The following is a 22487-nucleotide window of genomic DNA, read 5'->3' on the forward strand; positions in this document are numbered from 1 at the left end:
AGCTACATGAATTTGTAATTAGTATTCTTTGAGAGTTGTAATTGTGAGTTATTAACATGATGAAAGAACAGATGCAATCAAAATTATGACAAGGCTCCTCTGGAACTTCTACAGGAAGGGCTCAAAGGCAGCAGTTTCATTGCTAGATTTTAAAGTGTTGGTGATCCCTTTTGGAATTTTTCTTATACTTAATGCCCTTATTCCTTTAGTAAACTGATTTCCTCTCATTTTTAAATTAAAGATGTAATATATTCATGTTTGTGTGGTAGAGAAAGTCCTGACTACTGAAGAGTCATCATTCTAATGATTGCTTAAGTACTTTATTTAGAAATTCTTATTGTTGCACTGTTTATGAAATTGTTTAGGGCCTTAGGGATAATATTTTTGAAAACTTAGGTTCTAGCACTCTTGAAAGGGCTTTGTTGCTGCTGCTAATAGTTTTTACAGACCTTTAGAAGGTAGTTGTAATTTAAAATTTCTATTTTTTTTCTTTCAAAACAGTAATAATATCTTTGTGTTTCCCCCAGATTATAAAAGTAACATCTTTTTTGGTCAGTATTTTGTGAGATACCCAAATAATATGGAAGTATAAGTAGAAAATAAGACCTAAGAGCTCTGTTATTCTTACTTTTCATATTAAATGAAAACAGTATTGTGTATATTCTTCCAGATTTTTTGTTAATAACTTTATAAACATAACTTTTATGTGCATTTGTAAAAATGGAATGATATATAAATACCATTCCAAAGCTTGCTTTATTTACTTGCCTTTTGTTTTATGTCAGTTCACATGGAGCTCCATGCTCCAGTAGCCATATAAATTGTTTTTAAATAAACAGGTGAAATTCATTTTAATAGTATATTTTATTTAACACAATATGTAAAATATATTACCACATCCACATGTATTAGATACAAAAAATAATCAGATGTTTTGCATTGATTTTTTTCCATGCCGAGTCTTTGAAATTCCACGTGTATTTTACACTCATGGCACATCTGAATTAGAATGATAAATTTTCATTGGAAATACTTGATCGGTATTTAAATTTTATTAAATTTACAGTTGAAAAAGTAGATTAACATACTTAAATTGTTCCAAACATACTTTATGGGATAAATTTCTAGAAAAGGAATTGATAGATCAAAGCTTTAGTTTAAATTTTTGGTAGATATAAATCAGTATATGACATTGTACTGATTTTTAGAGTCAACAGTACATAATGTCTTACACCTGAAACTAAAAAAACCAAAAAGTACATAATGTCTGTTTCCCGGTGCCACTTCCAGCACTGGACGTGACTGGTCACTCACACAGACACACAAACGCCTTATACCAAAGTAAATATTTTTACGTCTTTATGCTACCTTTTTCCCCCTTACTCTAATTGGAAGAAGAAAAGGGGTACTCTCACTATATTTTCTTGGGGAGAACAACAAAAAGGCAGAGCCAGGAGTCATGAGAAGCTGGGAGGAGTTAAGGTTGGGGCCAAGGATGCCAAAGAATAACTCAAATTGGATATGGTCTGCTCTAGTACAAGTCCAGGTCTTAAAAACCAGACTTCAGTTTGAGGCCCATCTGTGCCATTTGGCTTTTGACATTGGACAAGTCTCTTGTCTTTGCTAAGCTAAGTTACAAAATTGAAAAAGGAGATGGTTGTGAGGGTTAATGAGAATCCATGCTGGGTGCTTACTAGTACCATGAATAAATGGTGCATAGTAATCCCTTAGTAAACGGTAACTTAAGAGAAGAAAATGACAACAAAAACTTGAAAAGAGACACCGTCGTGATATTTATTAGGTGTGCTTCAGGAAAGTTAATCTGGTCGTATTGTGTGAAATAATTGACAACTAGAAAGACCGAGGGTGGGTGACTATCAGGAAGTGCATAGAAAAACCCATGAAAAAGATAATGTGTATGTGATTTAAGGTAGTAGTGTGAAAAGGGAGAAACGGGGGGTATATGTGAGATGTGGACGGAGAATTGATGGGAATTGACATAATTAGTTATTAACATATTTAAGGATATTACAGTTACAATTTTTCAATACTTGAATTTGACCCCAAGGGGATAGCTGATTATCTTATAGGATCTAGTCTATTATATTGTATTCATTTTTAAGGTATAAATTAATATTTTATTTAAATGTTTGTCAAGGTAGGACAAGCTAGGGCAGCTCACTTTGGCAGCACATACCGAAACTGTAGCAATACAGAGTAGAGAGTAACAGTTTTTAAATGTTACCAGAAAACTGGAATGTTGGCAACTCAGATTTACTTTTCATATTAGGAGGAAAATTCACAAGCATTCTGCTATTTCTACTGTAACTGCTGCTTGGCTGAGTATTTAGAAATTTTGATCAATAGATACCATGCCACCACAATGTGGTGCTATAGTCAACTTGTAGTCTGTTAACATATATAACAGTGGAATTAATTATTGTATTAAAGTTAATTTTATGAAGCAGTAAGTTGAGAAAAGATGAATTTTCTCTTATCATATTTTAATGGTAAAAGAATGATGTTGACCCTTGAACACCGACCCCTCCCCTCTCCCCCTCCCCGGGCAGTCAGAAATGCTTGTGTAACTTTTGACTTCCCAGAAACTTAAGTTGTCCCTAATACCTGCAGGGAATTGGTTCCAGGACCCCTGTGGATACCCATATATTGTGATGCACGAGTCCCTTGTAGAAAAAGCATAGATCCATAATACATACAGTTTGCCCTCTGCACCCTGTATGATTTGGACACTGCAAATCTAAAACAGTACAGGTATTTCTTGAAAACAATCTGCATATAAGTGGAACTGCTCAGTTCAAACCCTTGTTCAAGGGCCAACTGTAGTCACGTGATTTTTAAAAAGTATGTAGTCAGCACGGTATCACTGCAGAGATGTAAGGAACGGAGCACTGACTCCTCATAAAGGTTCATCAAGCTGTACTTTAGTTCTTGTCCTATTAACTTCTAGCTCTGTGACTTAACTTGCAATGCCTACGTATCTCCTGGAAAATGGGGATATCTGACCTATTTACCCAAGGCAACTGTGGAGTTCACATGAGATAATGTGCTTGAATTTACTGTAGAAACTGAAAAGCTTTACAAATGTAAGATATGAATATGTAAATTACCTACAAATTTTCATTTCTAGCCTGCCCACTTTGGTTTCCCTGTCTAGCAATTAACAGCCTGCCAACATTCTCACTTTAAATACAATACTTCTAAAGTGGAATTTATCGTCTTTCCAGTTCTCCCCATTCTCCTCGCCTACCTCCCAGGGAGAAAAACCTTATTCTCTGAATTTTCCTATTTTAAGGTCCTGTAATTTCTCCCAGATTGAATTGTCATGCTCGATATTTTAGAATTATATTTGGCTCTTGATCTCTAAATCTTGTGAAATCATCCTTTGTAATAACCATTGTTTGAAATGATCCCTTTTCATTCCTTCTGCTACTTCCTTTATCTTTCCATGCATAAAGTATTAAAACATTGTCTCTCTTTGCTGCTCTACTTAAATTTCCCCTAGTCAACTCTGGTTACAGTATAGAGTAGATTTAACTTTCTAAAAAGCCATTTTTTTTGTTGTTCTTTAAAAAAAAAAAAACAACACTTGAAACACATAGTCTCCCATTGCTTGCAAGAGAAAATTCAAACAATTTAGTTTAGCATTCAGAGTCAACTGTGGCTTTATCTTCTATCTCTTACATTGGCTCTGTTCCTTATCAGGACTGTTCTTGTTCTCCAGCTAGGCCATATATATTCTTGATTGGTACCAATATACTGAAAAGCCATATTGCAAGTAATTTTATCCCACATGTTTAAAAATCCAGTTCTAGTCAGTTTGAAATGTTATAAATTACCTTTTGTCCTAGTGCCTTTTTTAGAACTAACCCTTTGGATGCATTTAATCTTTTATTACTAAGTTGTTGAAGGTGATAATGGGGCAGTTCAAGTAACCAACCATTTGATATCTTTGATACTGTTTGGCTTTTAATCAATTCCTAGTACTATGAGTGTGCGGTCTTGAATATCGCCAAAGACCTTCAACTTTGTGTTTGATATAAGCAAATGGAGAATTTTCCCACTGAACTAAAAAACAAACAAAACACAATACTTTTCACTTCAGAGAATATTACATACAATACGTGGAGAGCTTAGTTGCCTGGTTTTTAAAAATGATGATCTCTTGTTCTCCCAATTCTTCTTTATATTGCAAGGTACTTCTATAACAGAAAAATGTCCAGATTTGTAAAGGAAAACGGTGAATGATGATTCATTATGCAGTCCCATTGGTCCCTGGGAATACTTACAGCTAAAGCTAAATTTTAGGCATAAAAAAGCAAGAGAATGCTATTATGTATTTGGATTTGCAAATGTGTTTTTCATAGAATTTCATTATTTAAACAAAACTATCTATGGACAAGTGAAGAAAAAATCTTAGGAAGGTATCCTTCAAAACACTAAACTGAGAATTAATCATAATCAATAGAGGTTTTTCTTTCTCTTCTCTTAGTATTGGATAAGTCCATGGTGAATAAAAATAATGGCAAGAGTGAAGTGAAGAGCTTCTATTCTGAAGTTTTACAGACTTGGTACGAGTCTTGCTTGGCTCTGCCATTTCGATTTGTGACCTTGGGAAGCAGCTTCACCTCTCCATACTTGTTTTCCACATCTGTAAACTGAGGATAACTTTGAGGAGTTGAAAGGATTGAATGAGATGACGTGTATGAAATTCTTGGCTCTCTGCCTGGCAGGTAGTGCTATTGCTTTTACTTCTAACTACTATCACCATTACTGCTTATTCAAACTGTTTAAATAGTCGTTCTTCTTGTGTCCTCTGTAAAATACCATGTCAGGATGTTGTAAGGATTATGTGATATAATGGATGTGAGTATCTATTATAACTGTTGAATTTTTATTTTGATGCGCTCTTACTTTGTTCCTTTAAACCTGTCTTCTCATTTGTCCTTGGGGATAACAGTACCACTTAAACATACAGGATTGTTTGAGGATTAACTACGGAAAGTACAGTAGCACAGTGTTCAGCATACAGGGTCAATAAATAATATGACCATTAAATACGCTTTGTCTATACATTTTATGTCTTTCCTTGTTTGCGTCACTCTTAATGTATTTATCATTTTATATGCATGTTTTGTCTTCCGGCCTTATTGTAAACATTTGATGGTGGGGAATGTATCATATGCTGGAATATATTACTAAAATTGGGTTTGCTTTCCCACTTAGTTTCCAGTATACAGTGTGAGACAATTTATTTGGCAATAGCTTTTATTCCGTTTACTCTGTTGCTATTCTGTTGGTGATCTTACCTTGTTGAATTTCTGGATTTATTGATCTCTGACACTAAGTATGTGTATAACCATGGCAAGTGACTTAAATTTTCTGGACATTGTTTTGTCATTTGTAAAATAAGAGGAATTCTTCAGATCGAAGTTTTGTCGTTTAAACATTTAAACTGTTTTTTCCTTGAACCTTAAAACTTAAAAAGAAAGGTAAAAGTGAGCTTCTGCTCTTATCTTCCCACCCACTGCCAAGATTTGAAGTTCCTTCCTGAACATTTTGAAAAATACTGGATTAGATGATATTTAAGGATCTTTCAGCCTCAGTATCTTTAGGACAACAAGAGTACTTGAAAAAGTTGAAACACAATAAGCAAAAATACCATTAGGTGGTTAACAAGGAAGCTTGGCTATTTAAAGTTTTGTCTTGAATGTGTGAGAAACTTACTGAATACTATTTAATGAGTGAATGCCTCAATTTGGGGTTAGGTAATAATATTCCAGGGTTTGCTTTGTTTAACTCAGGGTGTCTCAACTTGGGCGTTATTGACATTTTAGACTTCCTTGTGGAAGGCTGTCCTATGCATGGTTAGCAGCTTCCCTGGCCTCTGCTAAGGAGATGCCAGTAGCTCCGCTCAGCCCAGTCCTGACTATAAAAATATGTCCACACGTTGTGGAAATTCGCCTGGCGGGGATGAGTGGAGTGCAGACTCACCCTTGATTGAGAACCACTAGAATCCAAAAATGTTTAAGAAGATTCAAGGAGATATTTGTAAATAAATATTTGATTAGCTTTGGTAAATGGACACTGTAGGATGCAGATGTTTAATATTATAAACCAGCAGTGTTTTTCCAGCTGTTTTTTCCATGTTGTCTTTTTTTGGTCTCAAGACAATTGTATGGTAGAAACATGGGGTTGAGAATAAGAACTTGTAAATTAAATCTTTCTGTTGCAGATAAGTTTTATATATATGCATTTTTGCCAGGAATTTTCAAAACGGCTCTGTGTATGAAAGTGTACATCTGATAAAGGTGTGTCTTCTAAGCTAGTGGCATTGCCCTATTGATAGCCAATGGAATTGAGCATCAGGAATTATTCTATGTCTGTGGGGCACATTAGTTATGTGGCTTTAAGTTATAATGTATGTTATCCCTGTTTCCCTTTGAAATATTTACATATTTGATTTTTACTTTGAAGTTTTTTTCGATTAAGGGAATTATGCTTCCATTCTTTACAGATTTATCTGGCATAGTACATTCTAAGTGCAGTTAGTTTTAAAGTTATGAAGATAGCAGTGGCTTCTTTGGAATTCAGTTATCTGGATGATAAATAAAGGTACTTCTGTCTGAAACCTAAACCATGAACCAGGTAGAATTTTAGAAATGCCCTTATTATAGGTCTTATCAGGATATTTCATTAAAGTGAACTCAGGACATTTGCACATGATCTTTTTCTTAATTTAAAGAACTTGATTTGTCTGTTGCATAAATTTGTTTAATAGTGTAACTTTTTTTTTACATTGCTCTGTTGAGTTAAACAAGTTCAGATACTTCAAATATATATGATTTTTTAATTTAAAAATGTTTTTACAGTTTTTTTAGTTCTCTATATTTTAAGGAATTGAAAAAATAGTTTTTTAATTAAATTTTTGGTGAGTCTATATATTTTTGTTTAAATTGTTGTGAGTAATAATTTCTGAGCTAAGACCTTGCATGACTAACCCAAATATGTTTGGTTTTGACTTGTATTTACTTAGTTTTAGATATAGCTAAGTCCCTTCTCTGCAGATGGTGTGTTGTACCATTCATTGTTGGAAACTGAAATTTATGCATTGAGTTAAACATTTATTGTGTGATGTCAGTATATGACTTGTTTATGGAACATACAAAGGTCTTTTTTAAAAATTGGTTTTGTTGAGATATAATTTACATGTAATAAGATGCAATTTTAAGTGCATAATTTAAATCAGCTCAGTAGGTATAACTTACGTTAAAATTTACTAATTTTAAGTGTTCAATGTGATGAGTTTTAAAACAACTTTATTGTGGTATAATTTAAAGTGCATAAAAATTCACGTTTTGTGGGTACAATTTGAGTTTTACTAAGTTTATATCATCACGCAGATATCACTGAAATCTAGTTTTATTATACTTCCATCACCTAAGAAAATTCCCTTAATGTGCTTTTGTAGTCAGTTTCTGCTCCCATCCATAGCACTAGTTTTGCCTTTCCTAGAAATTTCATATAAATGGAATCATGCAATATGTCCTCTTGTGTTTGGCATTATGTTTTTCAGGCTATCCACATTGTTGCATATATCAGTAGTTCATTCCTTTTTTCATTATTGTATAGTATTCCATATTTATCACCTGCTGAAGGACATTTGGATTGTATCCACTTTTAAGTTATTATTAATAATTATTCTTTGAACATTCCATACAAATTTTCCTTTTACAAATAAAAATGTGTTTTTATTTCTGTCATGTAGAATTGCTGGGTTATATTATGTGTATGTTTAACTTTTTAAGAAACTGCCACACTGACTACCATTTTACATTCTCACCAGTGTTATTTGAGAGTTTCAGTTTCTCCACATCCTCTCCAATGCTTAGTATTGTCAGTCTTTTTCATTTTAGCCATTTTATTGTTTAGTATTTTGTTTTTTTAACAGCTTTATTGAGATATAATTCACATACCATACAATTCATCCATTTCATGATCTTGGAGGTAGTGGTATATATAATTAACAGTAGTAGGGAAGAAGTTGAGGTACTTTGGGATGCAGACAGTCCCCAACTAATGATGGTTCAACATATGATTTTCCGACTTTACAGTGGTGCAAAAGCGATATGCGTTTAGTAGAAACTGTACTTCAAATTTTGAATTTTGATTTTTTTCCCAGGCTAGAGATACATGCAGTACTATCCTCTATTGTGTTGGTGGGCAGTGGCAGCAAGCCGCAGCTACAGTCAGCCATACAGTCACGAGGGTAAACACCTGATATTCTATAGTATTAAATGCATTTTTGACTTACTGCATTTTCAACTTTTAATGGGTTTGTCAGTATGTAATCCCATTGTAAGTCAAGGAGCATCTGTGTATGGCAATTGAGATTCCTGGTGACATCCCTATAGAAATGTACTTCCTGTTCCCTCAACCTGAAACCTTTTTTCTGGATCTTTCCACAGCTCACTCATTTTTTGTCCTTCAGGACTCAAAAGTCAGCTCAAATATCAGCTCTTAACGTAGGGCTTCCCTAACCATCTTGTCTAATGTTGCTCCTTCCAAACATCACTGCCTCTTATAGTTTCCTGTTGTACTTTCTCTGTAGCCCTTTGTGTGAAGTCATTTTATTGAGTGTTTGCTTTTTATTATCTGTTACCCTATCTGTGGAATGGAGCTCCATCGGGGCAGGGTGCTCTTCTGTGTTGGTCTCCAATGTAGCATCAGCATTTCCCCCTTTGAATGACTGTGGTTCCTGTCTTACCAAATTCTTTTTGGATCTTTTTGAATCCTAAACTTTCATTGTCTTGGCATCATAAACTATTCATAATGTTTAAAATTGATCCAGAAATTGTAATTAAAATAAAGAAAAAAACCTGCATTTTTGTTTGAACCTTAAACTAAAGTTCAAAAAGTATTATTAAAAATAATCTGCAAAGGTATCTTAATCCTTTTTGAAAAGCTTTTAAACCAGTTATGTTTACCTCTTTCTCATCACTGATTTTAGGTAATTTGTATTGATTTTAATTGATGTCTATTAGAAATTGGGGGTGTGCATTTTTACTACTTCATACTAAGAAATCCTAGCCATCTGCAAAGAGAATTGTATATCATATTGAATTAACCATTCTCTCCTACTCCCTCCCTCTAAAAAACACTGCAGACTTTTACACTGGATTAATTGTCTCTTTTCTGTTTTACAGAGTAAGAAAGTTAGCCTGAGTTCTGTGCAAAACCAGAGAAGAGAAACTAAGAGGATAGTAGACAAAGTCTTTCTAATTTGCATAATGTAAGTTCTTTTCACTATTCTTGGCCTGAATCTTATGTTAGCTGACAAAGCTGTTTCTATGGAAACAAATAGTCCAACTTCTTAGAATGTCAGAGGAATGCTGATCACTTAAAATGAGACTTCACAGCTGCTGCTCAAAGGGCATTACTTGTGGGAGAAGGGAAGGAAGGATGAATTGAAAAAAAAAAAAAAATCTGGAGTTCTCGAAACTAGTGTAGATCAACCATGTTTGTGCATATGAAGTGTAAGTTTTACATTTTCCTGTGTCTAAAAATTAGGATACTTATTATATAGGACATTGTCTTCCTGCTAACCTGTCATATTCCCCAGCTCTCACACAAATGATTCTGTTTCTTGATGTGGAGTTTTCAGTGGCCTATGTTCCTTAGGCTATTTCAGGTCCCCCAATCTCAATCATTTGTACTTATTGAAGCTTATTTAGCTTCCTTTAACCCCTTTTCCTAGAGCCAGTGCACATAAGCAAAGCGCTTTCTCCCCCACTACTTTGAAGTTAGCTTTGAAACAGCTTTGGCCTGCCAACCTGAAAGTTAATTTTCTTGCTTTGTAGACTATGTATGAGTAGAGTTTTCATTGATTTATTTTTTTATTTTTATTTAGGTTTTTTTCTTTTTTCCTACTTGTGAGAGGTATGAGCTGGACGCTTTTGAGGCATTTTAAAAATTATTTATGATAAGAGGATTGAGAAAAGAATATTCTTAGGGCCAGCAACTTGTAACTACATTATCAGCATAAGGTGGTCTTTTATTTATATATGGTTAAGGAGGTAATTCTCTAGTTCAGTTATTTACCAGTTTATGAATTGTTAGACAAATGTCTTTTTCTTTTTTCTTTTTTGGAGAAGGAGAATATAATTATTTTGGACTGGGACTCTCACTTTTTATTAATATGCATTGACTACATATATAAGCTAGAGTATTCATGGTTTGCCTGTTTAAAAATTATAATGATCTTAATGCTAAAACTGTAGGACACAGCATAATGTTTCTGATTCTGGAAGGACTTTTGACTCTTTCATGGCCCTCATGAATTAACCTGTGAGCATTATAACATCTTTCAGAGTATTGTTTACTGATGTTATTTAACCGAGATGGTCTGGAAAAACTTGAAGGAATAGGGACTTATGGTAGATTTTGAACGTAGAAGAGGAAAGGAGGAGCAGTTCATACGTCTTAGTTCATAAGGCATTCGGGCAGGAAGAAGAATGGTTTGGGATCAGTACCAATGAGGGAGCTAACCTGGAAGGCTAGTACAGGGAAGTGGTAAAAGAGACATTAGAAAGTCTGGGTTTACCGCAGGAGTTTGGACTCTATTATCTAGGCAATATGAAAGCCATCAAAGATTCTGAACAGGAGTGATTTATTCATATACTTAGTTAAGCATTTGTCTTACTCGATAACAGGGCCAGAGAGATGAGTAAGACTGAGCCCTGCTGATTAGACTATTTACATATATGATCTACAGTCACCTTGCAATTAATGTGTCCAAAACTAAAACCATATAATTTCTCACCCCTTCTAATTCTCCTCCTGTATTCTCCATCTTAATTAATGACATTGCCATCCACTTAGTGACCCAAAAATAGTGGCCCTGGAGTCACACTGCCTTGGTTCATATTCTGAAGCCCCTTGTTTACTTGGCCCTGTGCTGGGCAGTGTCAAAGGTCCAGAGATGAGTCAGCGTAGTTCCTGACCTCCAAGGGCTTCTAGTCTGATGGGGCAGACAGGCAGGAGGAGTACAGATCATTGTAGTCCAGTTTGATCAGAGATATGACAGGGCCTGTGGGATTCCAGGGAAGCCACATAACCCAGTTTGAGAAGTCAGGGAAATCCAGAGGAGGATGTTTTTGAGCAGGGACTTAAAAGGAGAGTAGGCAAGGATTAGATCCTTCGATCCTATGCAGTCTGATTCTGGAACCTGTTCTCTTAAGCATTATGCTGCTTTGGATAACTGTGTAGATATAGTGGCATTAATTAGAATTGACACTGGAGGAAGAGGATCAAGGAAAACATGAAGTGATTAAAGGGAAACATGAGTTTAGTTATGGACACATTAATTTCTAGATCCCTATAGGACATTTTGGTACATAGACTAATAGGCCAGGATCCTACCTCTATAAACCCTAGTACCTAGCCAGGGGTAAATGTTCAATGAAATTTATGTGCAAATCACCCCTCTTTTCTAATGTTTAATGGCTTTCCTACTGCCTTGGGAATTAAGGACTTATATTGAAGATTTTTCGTCAGTTGGAACCAGTCAAACTTTATAGCTAGCGTCCTGTTGTATAAGCTGACTTCCATTATTATACAAGTTGACTGGTTTAGTTCAATTGGCTTTATTTGTACTTTTCTCACACCTCTTATCTTCCTGCCTTTTGGTTCATGTAGCCTCTTTTCCTCATTCCTCCATTCTGTCTTCAGGCCTACTTCAATCCTCATTCCTCACCTACAAGACAGGCATATTTGGACATATTGGACTACTCGACAACTTTTAGAGTTGTAATAAAGATTAAATAAGTGAATATTGTGAAGTGTTTGCAATATTCTGTGGCACATAAGTCTCAGTAAATGTTGTAGTTGTTACTACTACTGCTACTACTACTTCCTCCATCTCCTCTTCCTCCTCTTCTCTTTTTGTCCTGCTATATGAAGTACGGACACCAAGTTCTAGTCCTGTAACCTATGTATTTCTTTAATATAACTTTCATTTCACTATCTTAGTTCAGGACCATATTTCTTACAGTTGTCTTCAAACTGGTCTCATTGCCACCCTTCAGTCAATTCTCTACACTTCTACCAGAGTGGTGTTTCTCTAAAAGTGAATGTGATCATGCCATCCGTTGCTTTAATTCTTGTAATGATTCTTACATTCTCGGGCTAAAAGTCAAAGTCTTTAGCTGTTCTCAGCCTGGCCCCCTGCTTTCCTTTCCAGTTGTATCATTATTCGTGTATGACATGCTCTCATTGTCCCAACCAGCCTTATTGCATTCTGTTCTGTTTGTTGGAAGTGCCATACTCTCATATTCTTCCTTCCTATTGGTCTTGTGATTCACTCTGCCTGGAACAGACTCCTCTCTCTCTGGCTAATATTTATTTCTTTGAAGTGCCTCTCAAAGAAATGCATCCTTGTGTTTTGAGTTTTTGCTATGACTCTTGACTACACGCTAAGTTTTGGAGTCCATCGTCTGTGTATCCTCTGAATTTATGACATTTCTAAGTTTAGTTGAACAAATATTTATTGGGCATTTCCTATATTACATGTGTTGTGTTAAGCACTGGGGCCTATAAAAGTAAGACATGACCCCTGTCTTTAACAAGTTTAGAATCTAATGAGGAGAAACCAACTGGGAAAGAATAATCATTTTCTTTACTGTCTCTCCCAGTAGACTATGAACACTCCAAGGGACATGACCAAAGTGGAATTTTAAGAGGATTCATATCGGGTTGCAGAAATTTTTCTGAGAGTAAAAGACTATATCCAGATAGGTAAGCATGATAGTAGTCCAAGCAAGAGGACTCTGACCCAGATTGCCTGGCCCAATCTCTCCTGCATGATGTGTGATTCCCCCCCGCTCTGGTGATCTAGTGTAGTGAATAGGACATAGCCTTACAGTTTTTAAGCTGACAGTTTTAATTTCAGATCGTATTTTTTTGTAGACTATCATATAAAGTAAAAAATACATTATTCATCATTAAATTTGATTTTTAATATTCAGTGAATATTGTAAATAGAGAAAGTTGAGAGTTTTAATGTTCTGCAAATATGTACACTCCTAGGTTTTTAAAATTAAAATTAAGCTCAGCACTACAGTAACTCCTACACAAATTTCTGCTTACTTGTAATGAAAACATCAAATAAGCTGAATTTGCATTTGCATATAAATAACATAAAACTTAGGAATTGCCTAATGTAATTCTAATAGCTGTTATTTTAATGAAGAAGAAGGCAGTCTAATGATAAATAAGGTATTTATGTGTAGCTCACTTAGTTGTACAGAGAGAAGGTAAGATTTGGATAGAAGAGAATAATCTCCCAAAATTCTTATGAAATGTAATTCTAGTGGCTTATGTAGTTCGCATCTATTTTCCTGATTGTTGGTCTAGTGGTTTTCCTTGTCGTCTGGGTGGGTTTGTGTTAAGTAGTGTGTGATAGGTGTTTCTTTCAGAGAAGGTTGGGTGGCATTAGGAATGTGGTCAGAAAACTCAGTTTTTGCTTAGTTGGCATGTGCTCTAACAAGCCTATTTACTGAAATGGTGCTCAACTCAAGGAAGTAGTAGGTTTATTATTATAAATATTTTTAAAGTCTTGAGCAAAAGAAGACTAATTAGATTTAATGTGTGGGTTTTCACATATATAAACAATCTGCCTTTTTTCCCCATCTATATCTGTTGAAGGATTTTTAAAATAGAATCAAATTAATACTAAGAATTAATATAAGTATATATTTTTTAGTTTTAAGACTTGCATACATTATCTCATTTAAAGCTCAGAACAATCCTATGAATAATTTTTCCAAAGGAATCTGACATTCAGAGAGAGAAACTGACTAGTCTTAAATCATAAAGCTAGGGGAAGTGTCAGAGCCAGAATTCACATTCAGTTTTCTGGTCTCCAAGTCCAGTATGTTCTTTTTTGCTGTATAGTATGACTTTAAATTTATTTTGAGTGGTAACAGGTACTATTTTCTCTGAATGAATCTCAGGGAATTAACCCTAATTTTTTTGTTAATATGACTAGTTATAGAGACTGATAACTCACGTAGTCTTTTTCTCACATAATGGAGTTTTATCCTATAGATGCCTTAGCTGCTAATTAAAATTTCTTTTTTGTTGGGTATCTTCTTCTTCTTAAAAACTCCTAAAAGTGAATTATCCCCAGAATACTACCTTTTACCTCAAGTGAGCCACCAACATGGCATGCTATGTGCTAGTTTATTTAGCAGTTAGCTAGGAAGTTACTTCAATCTCGTGTATTAATTGAGTATAAACTACTGTGTTGAGACAACTATACAAAGATGATTAAAATATCTTTATACCTTAAACAACCAATTCTCTACAAAACTAGTATCCAAAACTTTTTCACTTTCCCACTTTGCTAAACCTTCCAATATATCATTTTTTGTCAGCTGTAACATAACACTAAGCTTGAAATTCTTGGGAGGGGACTTTCTTTTTTTCTTGGTTGCTGGTGGTGGTGGGGTACAGCTTGATTTCTTCTCCATTGTCTCTAAAATGAAAGGAAAGTACTTAATCTATGTAGCAAAATAATGTTATATACGTATGGGATATTTATTGTGTAGACATTAGAAGTGGGCTGTGCAAAATCTTTTATATTGTAATTCTTACACTTTTTTCCCTCATCTTTTCTCTTAGATTTCCTTCATGGATACATTTTCATAGCATTATTATGTGATGTGAGAAGTTTTGTGTGTTTTTTGAAGTAACATGGATTTTATACTACAGAATCAAGAGATTGGCTTTATAGAAAAAAATTGACTTATAAAAAGTGGTACAGGTTTTTATAGATAACCATGACAACATCCCATATGAATGGGCATGTTACTGAGGAATCAGACAGCGAAGTGAAAAATGTTGGTCTTGCATCACCAGAGGAGCATCAGAAGCACCGAGAGATGGCTGTTGACTGCCCGGGAGATTTGGGCACCAGGCTGATGCCAGTCCGTCGGAGTGCACAGTTGGAGCGTATTCGGCAGCAACAGGAAGACATGAGGCGTAGGCGAGAAGAAGAAGGGAAAAAACAAGAACTTGACCTTAATTCTTCCATGAGACTTAAGAAACTAGCCCAAATTCCTCCAAAGACTGGAATAGATAACCCTATATTTGATACAGAGGAAGGAATTGTCTTAGAAAGTCCTCATTATGCTGTGAAAATATTAGGTAAGTAAAAACAGCCAAATAATAGAAAATGTTCTGCTTTTGTTTTTCTTGCCTTAATATAAATGTGTATAGGAAAGAAGGGGGTTATAAGAGAATGAAAATAATAGCATTTTGAATTCAGACCAAGATCAGTTGTTTTCTTAGAAAGGTCATATAGCCATTGTTACTTACTATTAGCTATGTAGAGCAAAGCGTATGGCTTAAATGTTCCAGTTTCTACAACATGGTTTTTAGATAAAATCTTCGAATTAAAAATTTCTACGTATGGCCTAACATTTAAAGCCTTGAAATTCACCTTTTATTTCAAACTCAAACTTATATTAAAATTACTCAAAAGCAATTTTCAGATTTTGAATTTCTGATTTTGTTTAGGTTTGTAAACTAGTAATAAAATTAATTATCTGTAGCTTAAAACCTGATTGACTTTCTTGAATGTCATTAAGAAGAACTGGTGCTGTTTATATGGCATCATATACATAAAAATGGCTCCAAATTCCCTATACTATCTATTCCCAGTTTCATTCTGTGAAAAGAAAAATAAACAAAAAACTAGTGCCATGAGACTTTAATAGATATAAACCCAAAAAAAGTTCTGTGATCAAATATATTTTGGTAACAGTAGGTTAAATAAGTTAAACAGCTTCTTATTACAGGTTTTCTTAGAGTCTTAAAATGCTGATAGGCATTATAAATCTATAATAGAGATTGATGTCAAGTGTAAATTTTCAAACTTAGAATATTTGATCATTGAACTTACTGACTTTTTTTCCTTCACACACACAAGAGTGATCACTGAACTATTGTTAGGAATATATAATACGATAATTTGTGTTGCCTTAAAACTGGGCTAACTCAGATGAAGTATTTTATTTCTTGGCAGTTTATTATTTATAGATGTGAAAAGAGAGACTTCCACTTTCTATGGAAGGAGAGAGTTTTTGTTGTTTTACCATTCATTTGTATACTGAGCTTTGTGCTAGATGCTATAGCAAACACCATTCTATGTGATAGCCGCAATAATCCTGTTAACAGGGGTCTATAATCTCCATTTTGGAGATAAAGAAATTGAACCTCAGTTAAATCACCTGTTTTAAGTCTCCAAGCTAATAAGTGGTAAAGCCAAGTTTGAGTTTGCCTGATCTGGATATACAGTTGGTGTACTGCCCAGAGCAAAGGGTTTGAGTGGAGACTGGCATCCAACCTGTTCATTCACTGGACCAGAGCTCTGGCTATCAAGAGTGAAACACCTTTTTCTAGTTTGCCCAAAGGTACCCTATATCCTAGATTTGCTCCTCGCTAAGTCTGTATTCTAAGCCATGAGCTGTTTCTGCTACATCACATCATCTACTTCTTTGTTATAAATTTATTAAGGATCCACATTTCTTTTTTTTTTTTTTTTTTTTTTATATTGGGGAAGGGAAACAGGACTTTATTGGGGAACAGTGTGTACTTCCAAGTTTTTTTCCAAGTCAAGTTGTTGTCCTTTCAGTCTTAGTGGTGAAGGATGCAGCTCAGCTCCAGGTCTAGTTGCCGTTGTTAGTTGCAGGGAGCGGAGCCCACCATCCCTTGCGGGACTCGAGGAGTTGAACCAGCAACCTTGTGGTTGAGAGCCCACTGGCCCATGTGGGAATCGAACCGGCAGCCTTCGGCGTTAAGAGCACAGAGCTCCAACTGCCTGAGCCACCGGGCTGGACCAGGATCCACATTTCTTGACAGAAAGCAATATGCATGCTTCTCTAGTATTTTAAGAAATCATAGACGTATTCAGTGATAGTACATCTGCTAAATGCCTTCAGATGTTACAGTGAAAGCGGAAAGATTACATATTTTTTAATACATTTATCTGAAGGAATTTTATGCTTTTTTTCCTGAGAGTTTCGTTAGAGTAAAAATATTTCATTCCCAGTTGCCTCTTACTAGCCCTCATCTCCCACCACCCGATTTTTTAAATTAAAATATTCTATAAATATTCTCTATAACTTGGAAAAAGTTTACATTATAGTATATATCCAGCCGAAGCCTGAATGGTTCTTCTGTTTAAGTTTTTTAAGATTAATGTATTTGTCCATTTGCTTTACTTAGATCAGGCATAAATGTCCATCTAATAGGTAGTATTCATGTAATCTCAGTAAAGAAACAAATACAGCTTAAGCCAGATTCACTTAGGGAATTAATTAATTAAATAATTTGTCCTAAGCACAGAAAATTGAAGACTGTTTCTCTTAATTTTTTTGCATTTTCCTATTTCTGTTTTTATGTTGTGGGGCTAACTTATCTACAAGTATAGATTAAGGTACGGCTCTATTTTCTTCCAACTTGCTGCAGTCTACTGTGGTTTACAAAAATACTTTTGTGCAGTCTTTGACCTTAAGACTGTTTTACATAAAGTAATTTGAAATGTAGTACCAAGTATCTGTAATTCAATTTTTGGATAGAATATGTAATATGTTGAGAACTAAGTAATAGATTTATTGTTACTACACTCAACACAAATGTGTTAATTGAAGGAAACATGAAAAGTTAGTGTTACAAAGTTGTTATTGTCAGTCAAAGCTTCAATTTTTAGATAGTCAGTTTTAAGTTTTCATTTTAAAATGAACTGGCCTTGTACCAAAAACATTTTTTTCCTGTTCATAATTTGCTAATACATTGTACTGCAACACCAGCACTCCCCTAAAGTTGTAAGTGTCTCCCTGCCAGTATTTTGATTAATACACACATACCAGGAGAAAACTTCTCAGGCTTTTTCATAGCCAGAAACAGCAACCTTGCTTTAAATGAGAAAAGGATGGAGCAGCTGATTTATTTCTTTCAGAGGGAGCCTTCAGTTTCCAAATGATGCAGCATCATTTATCTGTGAGTAGAGAAAATACTCTTTAGGAATTAAAAATGTAATTGGAAAGGTTAGATACTTTAATTGTCCAGGTGGTGGTTTTTAATGAAAGTATCAGGGGTGTGGAAAAAATGTATACACATGACTTGTATTCATCTTTTGTTGTCGGTATATATTGAGTATTACAATTTTAATACAACTTTTTCCTTTTTAAAAATGTGTATACATTTTTTTGGCACCCTGTGTATTTATAAATTTGGCACTATAGTAATAACAGTGCAGTGATGGAATTGATAGAAAATATTCAGAAAGGATGAACTAAATTTTCTTGTTTAAAAGCGGTCAGAACCTTGTTGAAAATTAGAAAATAGTGATGTGGGAACTTAACTCCAAATGAATAATTAATATTAGTATTATAATTATCAGAATTTTGATACATTAGGAAGGTTTTCCTTAAAATTGACATGGTTATTAAAACTTGCTTTGCTACAAATAAAATATTGTCTAGTTCTCTTTCATAAGCAAAGCAAACTACCTTGTGAGAGAAATCTTGAGGAAAAAAACAGAATGCAAGTTAGAATGGGATGATACAGGGTTCTTTTCAGATATTTCTAGATTATAGATTTCACTGTTTTGGTTTTTGTATTCACAGATAAGTAATTTTGGGCCACGGTTGTACACAAGTAAATATAGTAGACCGGATATTTAAAGGGAATAAACTAGGAAACACTGCAATCTATTATATACAAGTATGTGACTGTATGATTGTTGTATCTTTGAAAAGACCTTAGGAAAGTTACACTCACTCACCCACACCCATGGTGAGCTGTTTTGCGTTTAATAAGGAGACTCCTCAAATTTGTGATTAGGGGCTTTCTAATTTACACCAGATGCTTTTAGTGTGAGGAAAATAAATAAAGACACACCAAAGGGAAGAAAACTAGGGTAAATAAAATATTTTTATAATAATAATAGCATGTTTTAATCTTGGTTAGTGTCTACATGTTTTTTTGCCAGATATCTCTGAATATTCAAACTATTAAGTCAAGAGTACTTCTGTAGTTGACGTAAAGTAAAATATCTCTTCCACATTTATTTCTGATGATCTTTGACTTTTGATTGATCATGGGAAATTCTGGAATATTGCTAGATTGTGATGATCTTATTTTAAGACTGGTTTTTAAAATATAGTTTATGTACGCCAACAAACAAAATTCCAGTGCCAGTAAACCTTGAGGTCAACCTACTTCTGAGAAATTCATTATTCTTGCTATTAAATTTATGCTCAATTGCTTTAGATATTTCCAAACTTTATTAGCCATTCTTTGAGGGACTTTTTTTTTCCTGGAAGTGAACCGATTAGACCTATTGGTACTAGTTTTAATGTTTAAAATGTTGGGACCATTTGAAATTTTCTGATTTGTCAAGGTTGCTAAAACTAGAACTAACCTAAAATAAAGATTTAAAAAATTCATTAGAGTATGGATATATATAGTCATGTAATATTCGGTTGTTAAATACGCATAATTCTACTGAAAAGTAATTAATTGCTACACCATTCAGCCTGTGACACAATGCGTCAGAACTTCATTTCACCTTTAAGTAATAATACATTTTAACTTTTTCCTTCTTGCAAGACTTGCATCATTATGATATGTTCAGAAATGCGTTAACATCATTGCATATTGAAAAGTGCAGAATATCTGGAATCAGATGTAGAGTTTAAATACTTTTTAACTTAATTGCTATTGACCTTGGACAAGTTCCTTAACTTTTCTGAGTCTTAGTTTCAGGATTTTCTGGAGGACCGAGGGGAAAAATGTTTTATAAGCATTTGGTACAATGTAGGTGTGACTAAAATCTGACTTTTGTAAGAACCAGAAGCCACCAGAGAGATCATCTAATTTTCTAATGCATGAAATTAATTTGTGGACCTTAAACCGTGATTTTTTAAAATTTTATTTTTTAAAATAACAGTTTTATTAATATATTCACATATCATAAAATTCTCTCTTTTAAAGTGTACAGTTCATGAGTTTTTAGTATGTTCACAAAATTGTGCAACCATCACCACTATATAATTCTAGAGTGTTTTCATTACTCCGAAAAGAAAAACTATACCCATTAGCATTTCCTATACTCCCCTCCCCATAACCCTAATCTACCTTCTGTCTGTGGAGTTGTTTATTCAGGTCATTCAAATAACGGAATCATACAGTGCGTGGCCTTTTGTGACTGGCTTTTTTTCGGATAGCATAATGTTTTCAAGGTTCATTCTTATAGCATGAAGCAGTACTTAATTATTTTTTATGGCTGGATAATTGTCCATTGTATGGATATATACCACATTTTATTTGTCCATTTATCTGTTGATGAAATATTTGGGTTGTTTCCATCCTCTGACTATTGTGAATAGTACTGTTGTAAAATTCATGTACAAGTTTTTGTTTGAACACCTGTTTTTAATTCTTTTGGATATACACTCAGGAGTGGAATTGCTGGGTCCTACAGTAATTCTGTGTTTAATTTATTGATGAACTGCTATATCTTCCACAGTATCTGCGTTGTTTTACATTCTCACCAGCAATATGGGAGAGTTCAAGTTTCTCTACATCCTTGCTTCTACTTGTTATTATAGGTCTTTTAATTTTAGCCATCCTATCAACCAGTAATTTTTTAAGAACAAGAATAATTAGAAAATATTGAAGTATATTGTATTGCACATAAGTATTCATAAATATTTTATTTCAAATAGGTATGTGTATAATACTGGGTTGAGAAATAAAATATATATTTTTTTTAATGGACCACCAACAAAGGTTTAAAAAATACTATTATAGTTAAACCCACTTATTTTATAAAAAGGCCCAGAGACTTGAAGTGGGTTGTCCAGTGGCATGTAATGCAACTAATAAGTGGTCAAGCCATAAACTAGGACCCAGGTATTCTGACTCCAAATTTTGGAGCTTCTGTTTTTTTTCTCTCCAAACCTCTTTCAATTTCATCCAGAGAAAAATCACAAAGCTTTTGTACTTCAGTGACAGTTTTCCATTGTCTTCTCATATTTAAGGGTAAGGTTCTTGCTCTGCTGTCTCTCTCAACTACCTTTGCTTATATACTTGTCTAGTATTTATTTTTAATTTGTAACCCAATTTGTTAATGAGTCATTATTGTTCAGGATCTTTCCTGAGCTTCAGATTGTTTTTAATAAATTCATTTTGACCTAGTCCACTGAAAACCAAAGTTCAGAGATGTAAATTTTATGTTCTTAAATTTAAAAAGAAAAGACTATTCCGATTTAAGTAAAGATTTCCTGAATGAAAGTTCTAATTGTGATTCAGCAGATAGATATACTGGAACCTGGTATAATTTCCTCATACTCAATAATAAATTGAATATTGAGATAAATGCCCTTTTCAATATTCATTTTGACTGTAAAGTTTAGGGAAAAAAGAAGACATCTTAAAAATCTTCAGATCAAAGTGATGAAGTTGGTTGAAATCTAGAAATTTCTGAGGAGAAGTGAAAGAACTGGTATTATTGAAACAATGAAATGGAAGAATCTTAATGCTGAATAGCTCTCTAGACAGTCTCTGTTTTCATGTGGGGTAAATGATAGCAATAAGTAAACCTAAGCAAAGCTAATCCAGGGTGGATGGTTATCTCCATTGCTTTGAAAGATTTCCAGAGGTAGAGATTCCTCAGCTTCCTGGGGTAATTTTAGTGTTTACCTTTACAGCCAAAACATTTTCCCAGATGGCTGCCCAGAGACTTGGGTATTTGAAGATGGAATTCTCAGATAGAGCCAGTCTTGGTAATTGCTTTCTGTTGCCTATTTTAGTCTTCATTCTTTCACATCGTTTTAGGCAGCCAGAAGAGGCCACAGGGAGAGGAGAGAGTTCAGGGGTAGATTTATGGACTTACGTGTATGTCTGTATTTGTCTGTTTAATTGTATCCCAAAATCAAATGTAAGTGATTTTTCTTTCTTTTATTAGGTTGGTGCAAAAGTAATTGCGGTTTAAAAGGTTAATAATTGCAAAAACCACAATTATTTTTGCACCAACCTAATAGATAATATGTCCTGCCTTTTAACATAAATAATCACCATTTAAGTGTTATGTGAAATGTTAGAGAAGATGATGGGAACTTAAAACAATTTCTACTGGACATCAGGTTAGAGGAAATAGATCAAAACGTACAACAAGGAATATAAACTAGATATAAAGAACATCCTAGAAGGAAAGTTACTACAGATTAGAATTTATCACCAAAGCCAGATTTGCTATGCCTGTTTTTGCCCTCCCCTTGCAGAGTGTCCCCATTTCTGCCCTCCCTCCATCCTACCTTGCTTGAGGTACTAGTCTAGCTCAGTACTCCCTTCTTTGTCCACTCCCACTCGGCACTTGTGTCATTCTTTCTCGCTAGCCC

At 34.3% G+C, this 22487-nt stretch overlaps 1 protein-coding gene across 6 annotated transcripts in view; it reads left to right on the forward strand.

Annotated features, from left to right (window-relative positions):
- PALS1 (protein associated with LIN7 1, MAGUK p55 family member) overlaps positions 1-22487 on the forward strand; it is a 76323-nt gene that overhangs the window by 13020 nt on the left and 40816 nt on the right. The window contains exons 2-5 of one of the 6 annotated variants that reach the window (XM_074327325.2): positions 4511-4751; positions 9225-9310; positions 12711-12813; positions 14701-15225. In XM_074327325.2, the coding sequence (XP_074183426.1) occupies positions 14859-15225 (367 nt within the window). In that variant the 5' untranslated portion in view covers positions 4511-4751; positions 9225-9310; positions 12711-12813; positions 14701-14858. Of the gene's footprint in view, positions 1-4510; positions 4752-9224; positions 9311-12710; positions 12814-14700; positions 15226-22487 lie in introns of those variants that run through there. The other 5 variants (XM_074327326.2, XM_019733668.3, XM_019733671.3 and 2 more) reach the window with 5 other exon arrangements.

Source organism: Rhinolophus sinicus, chromosome 3 (genome assembly GCF_057876585.1).
Source record: "Rhinolophus sinicus isolate RSI-liver-muscle chromosome 3, RSI-T2T, whole genome shotgun sequence".
In the NCBI taxonomy this organism is placed as follows: Eukaryota; Metazoa; Chordata; class Mammalia; order Chiroptera; family Rhinolophidae; genus Rhinolophus; species Rhinolophus sinicus.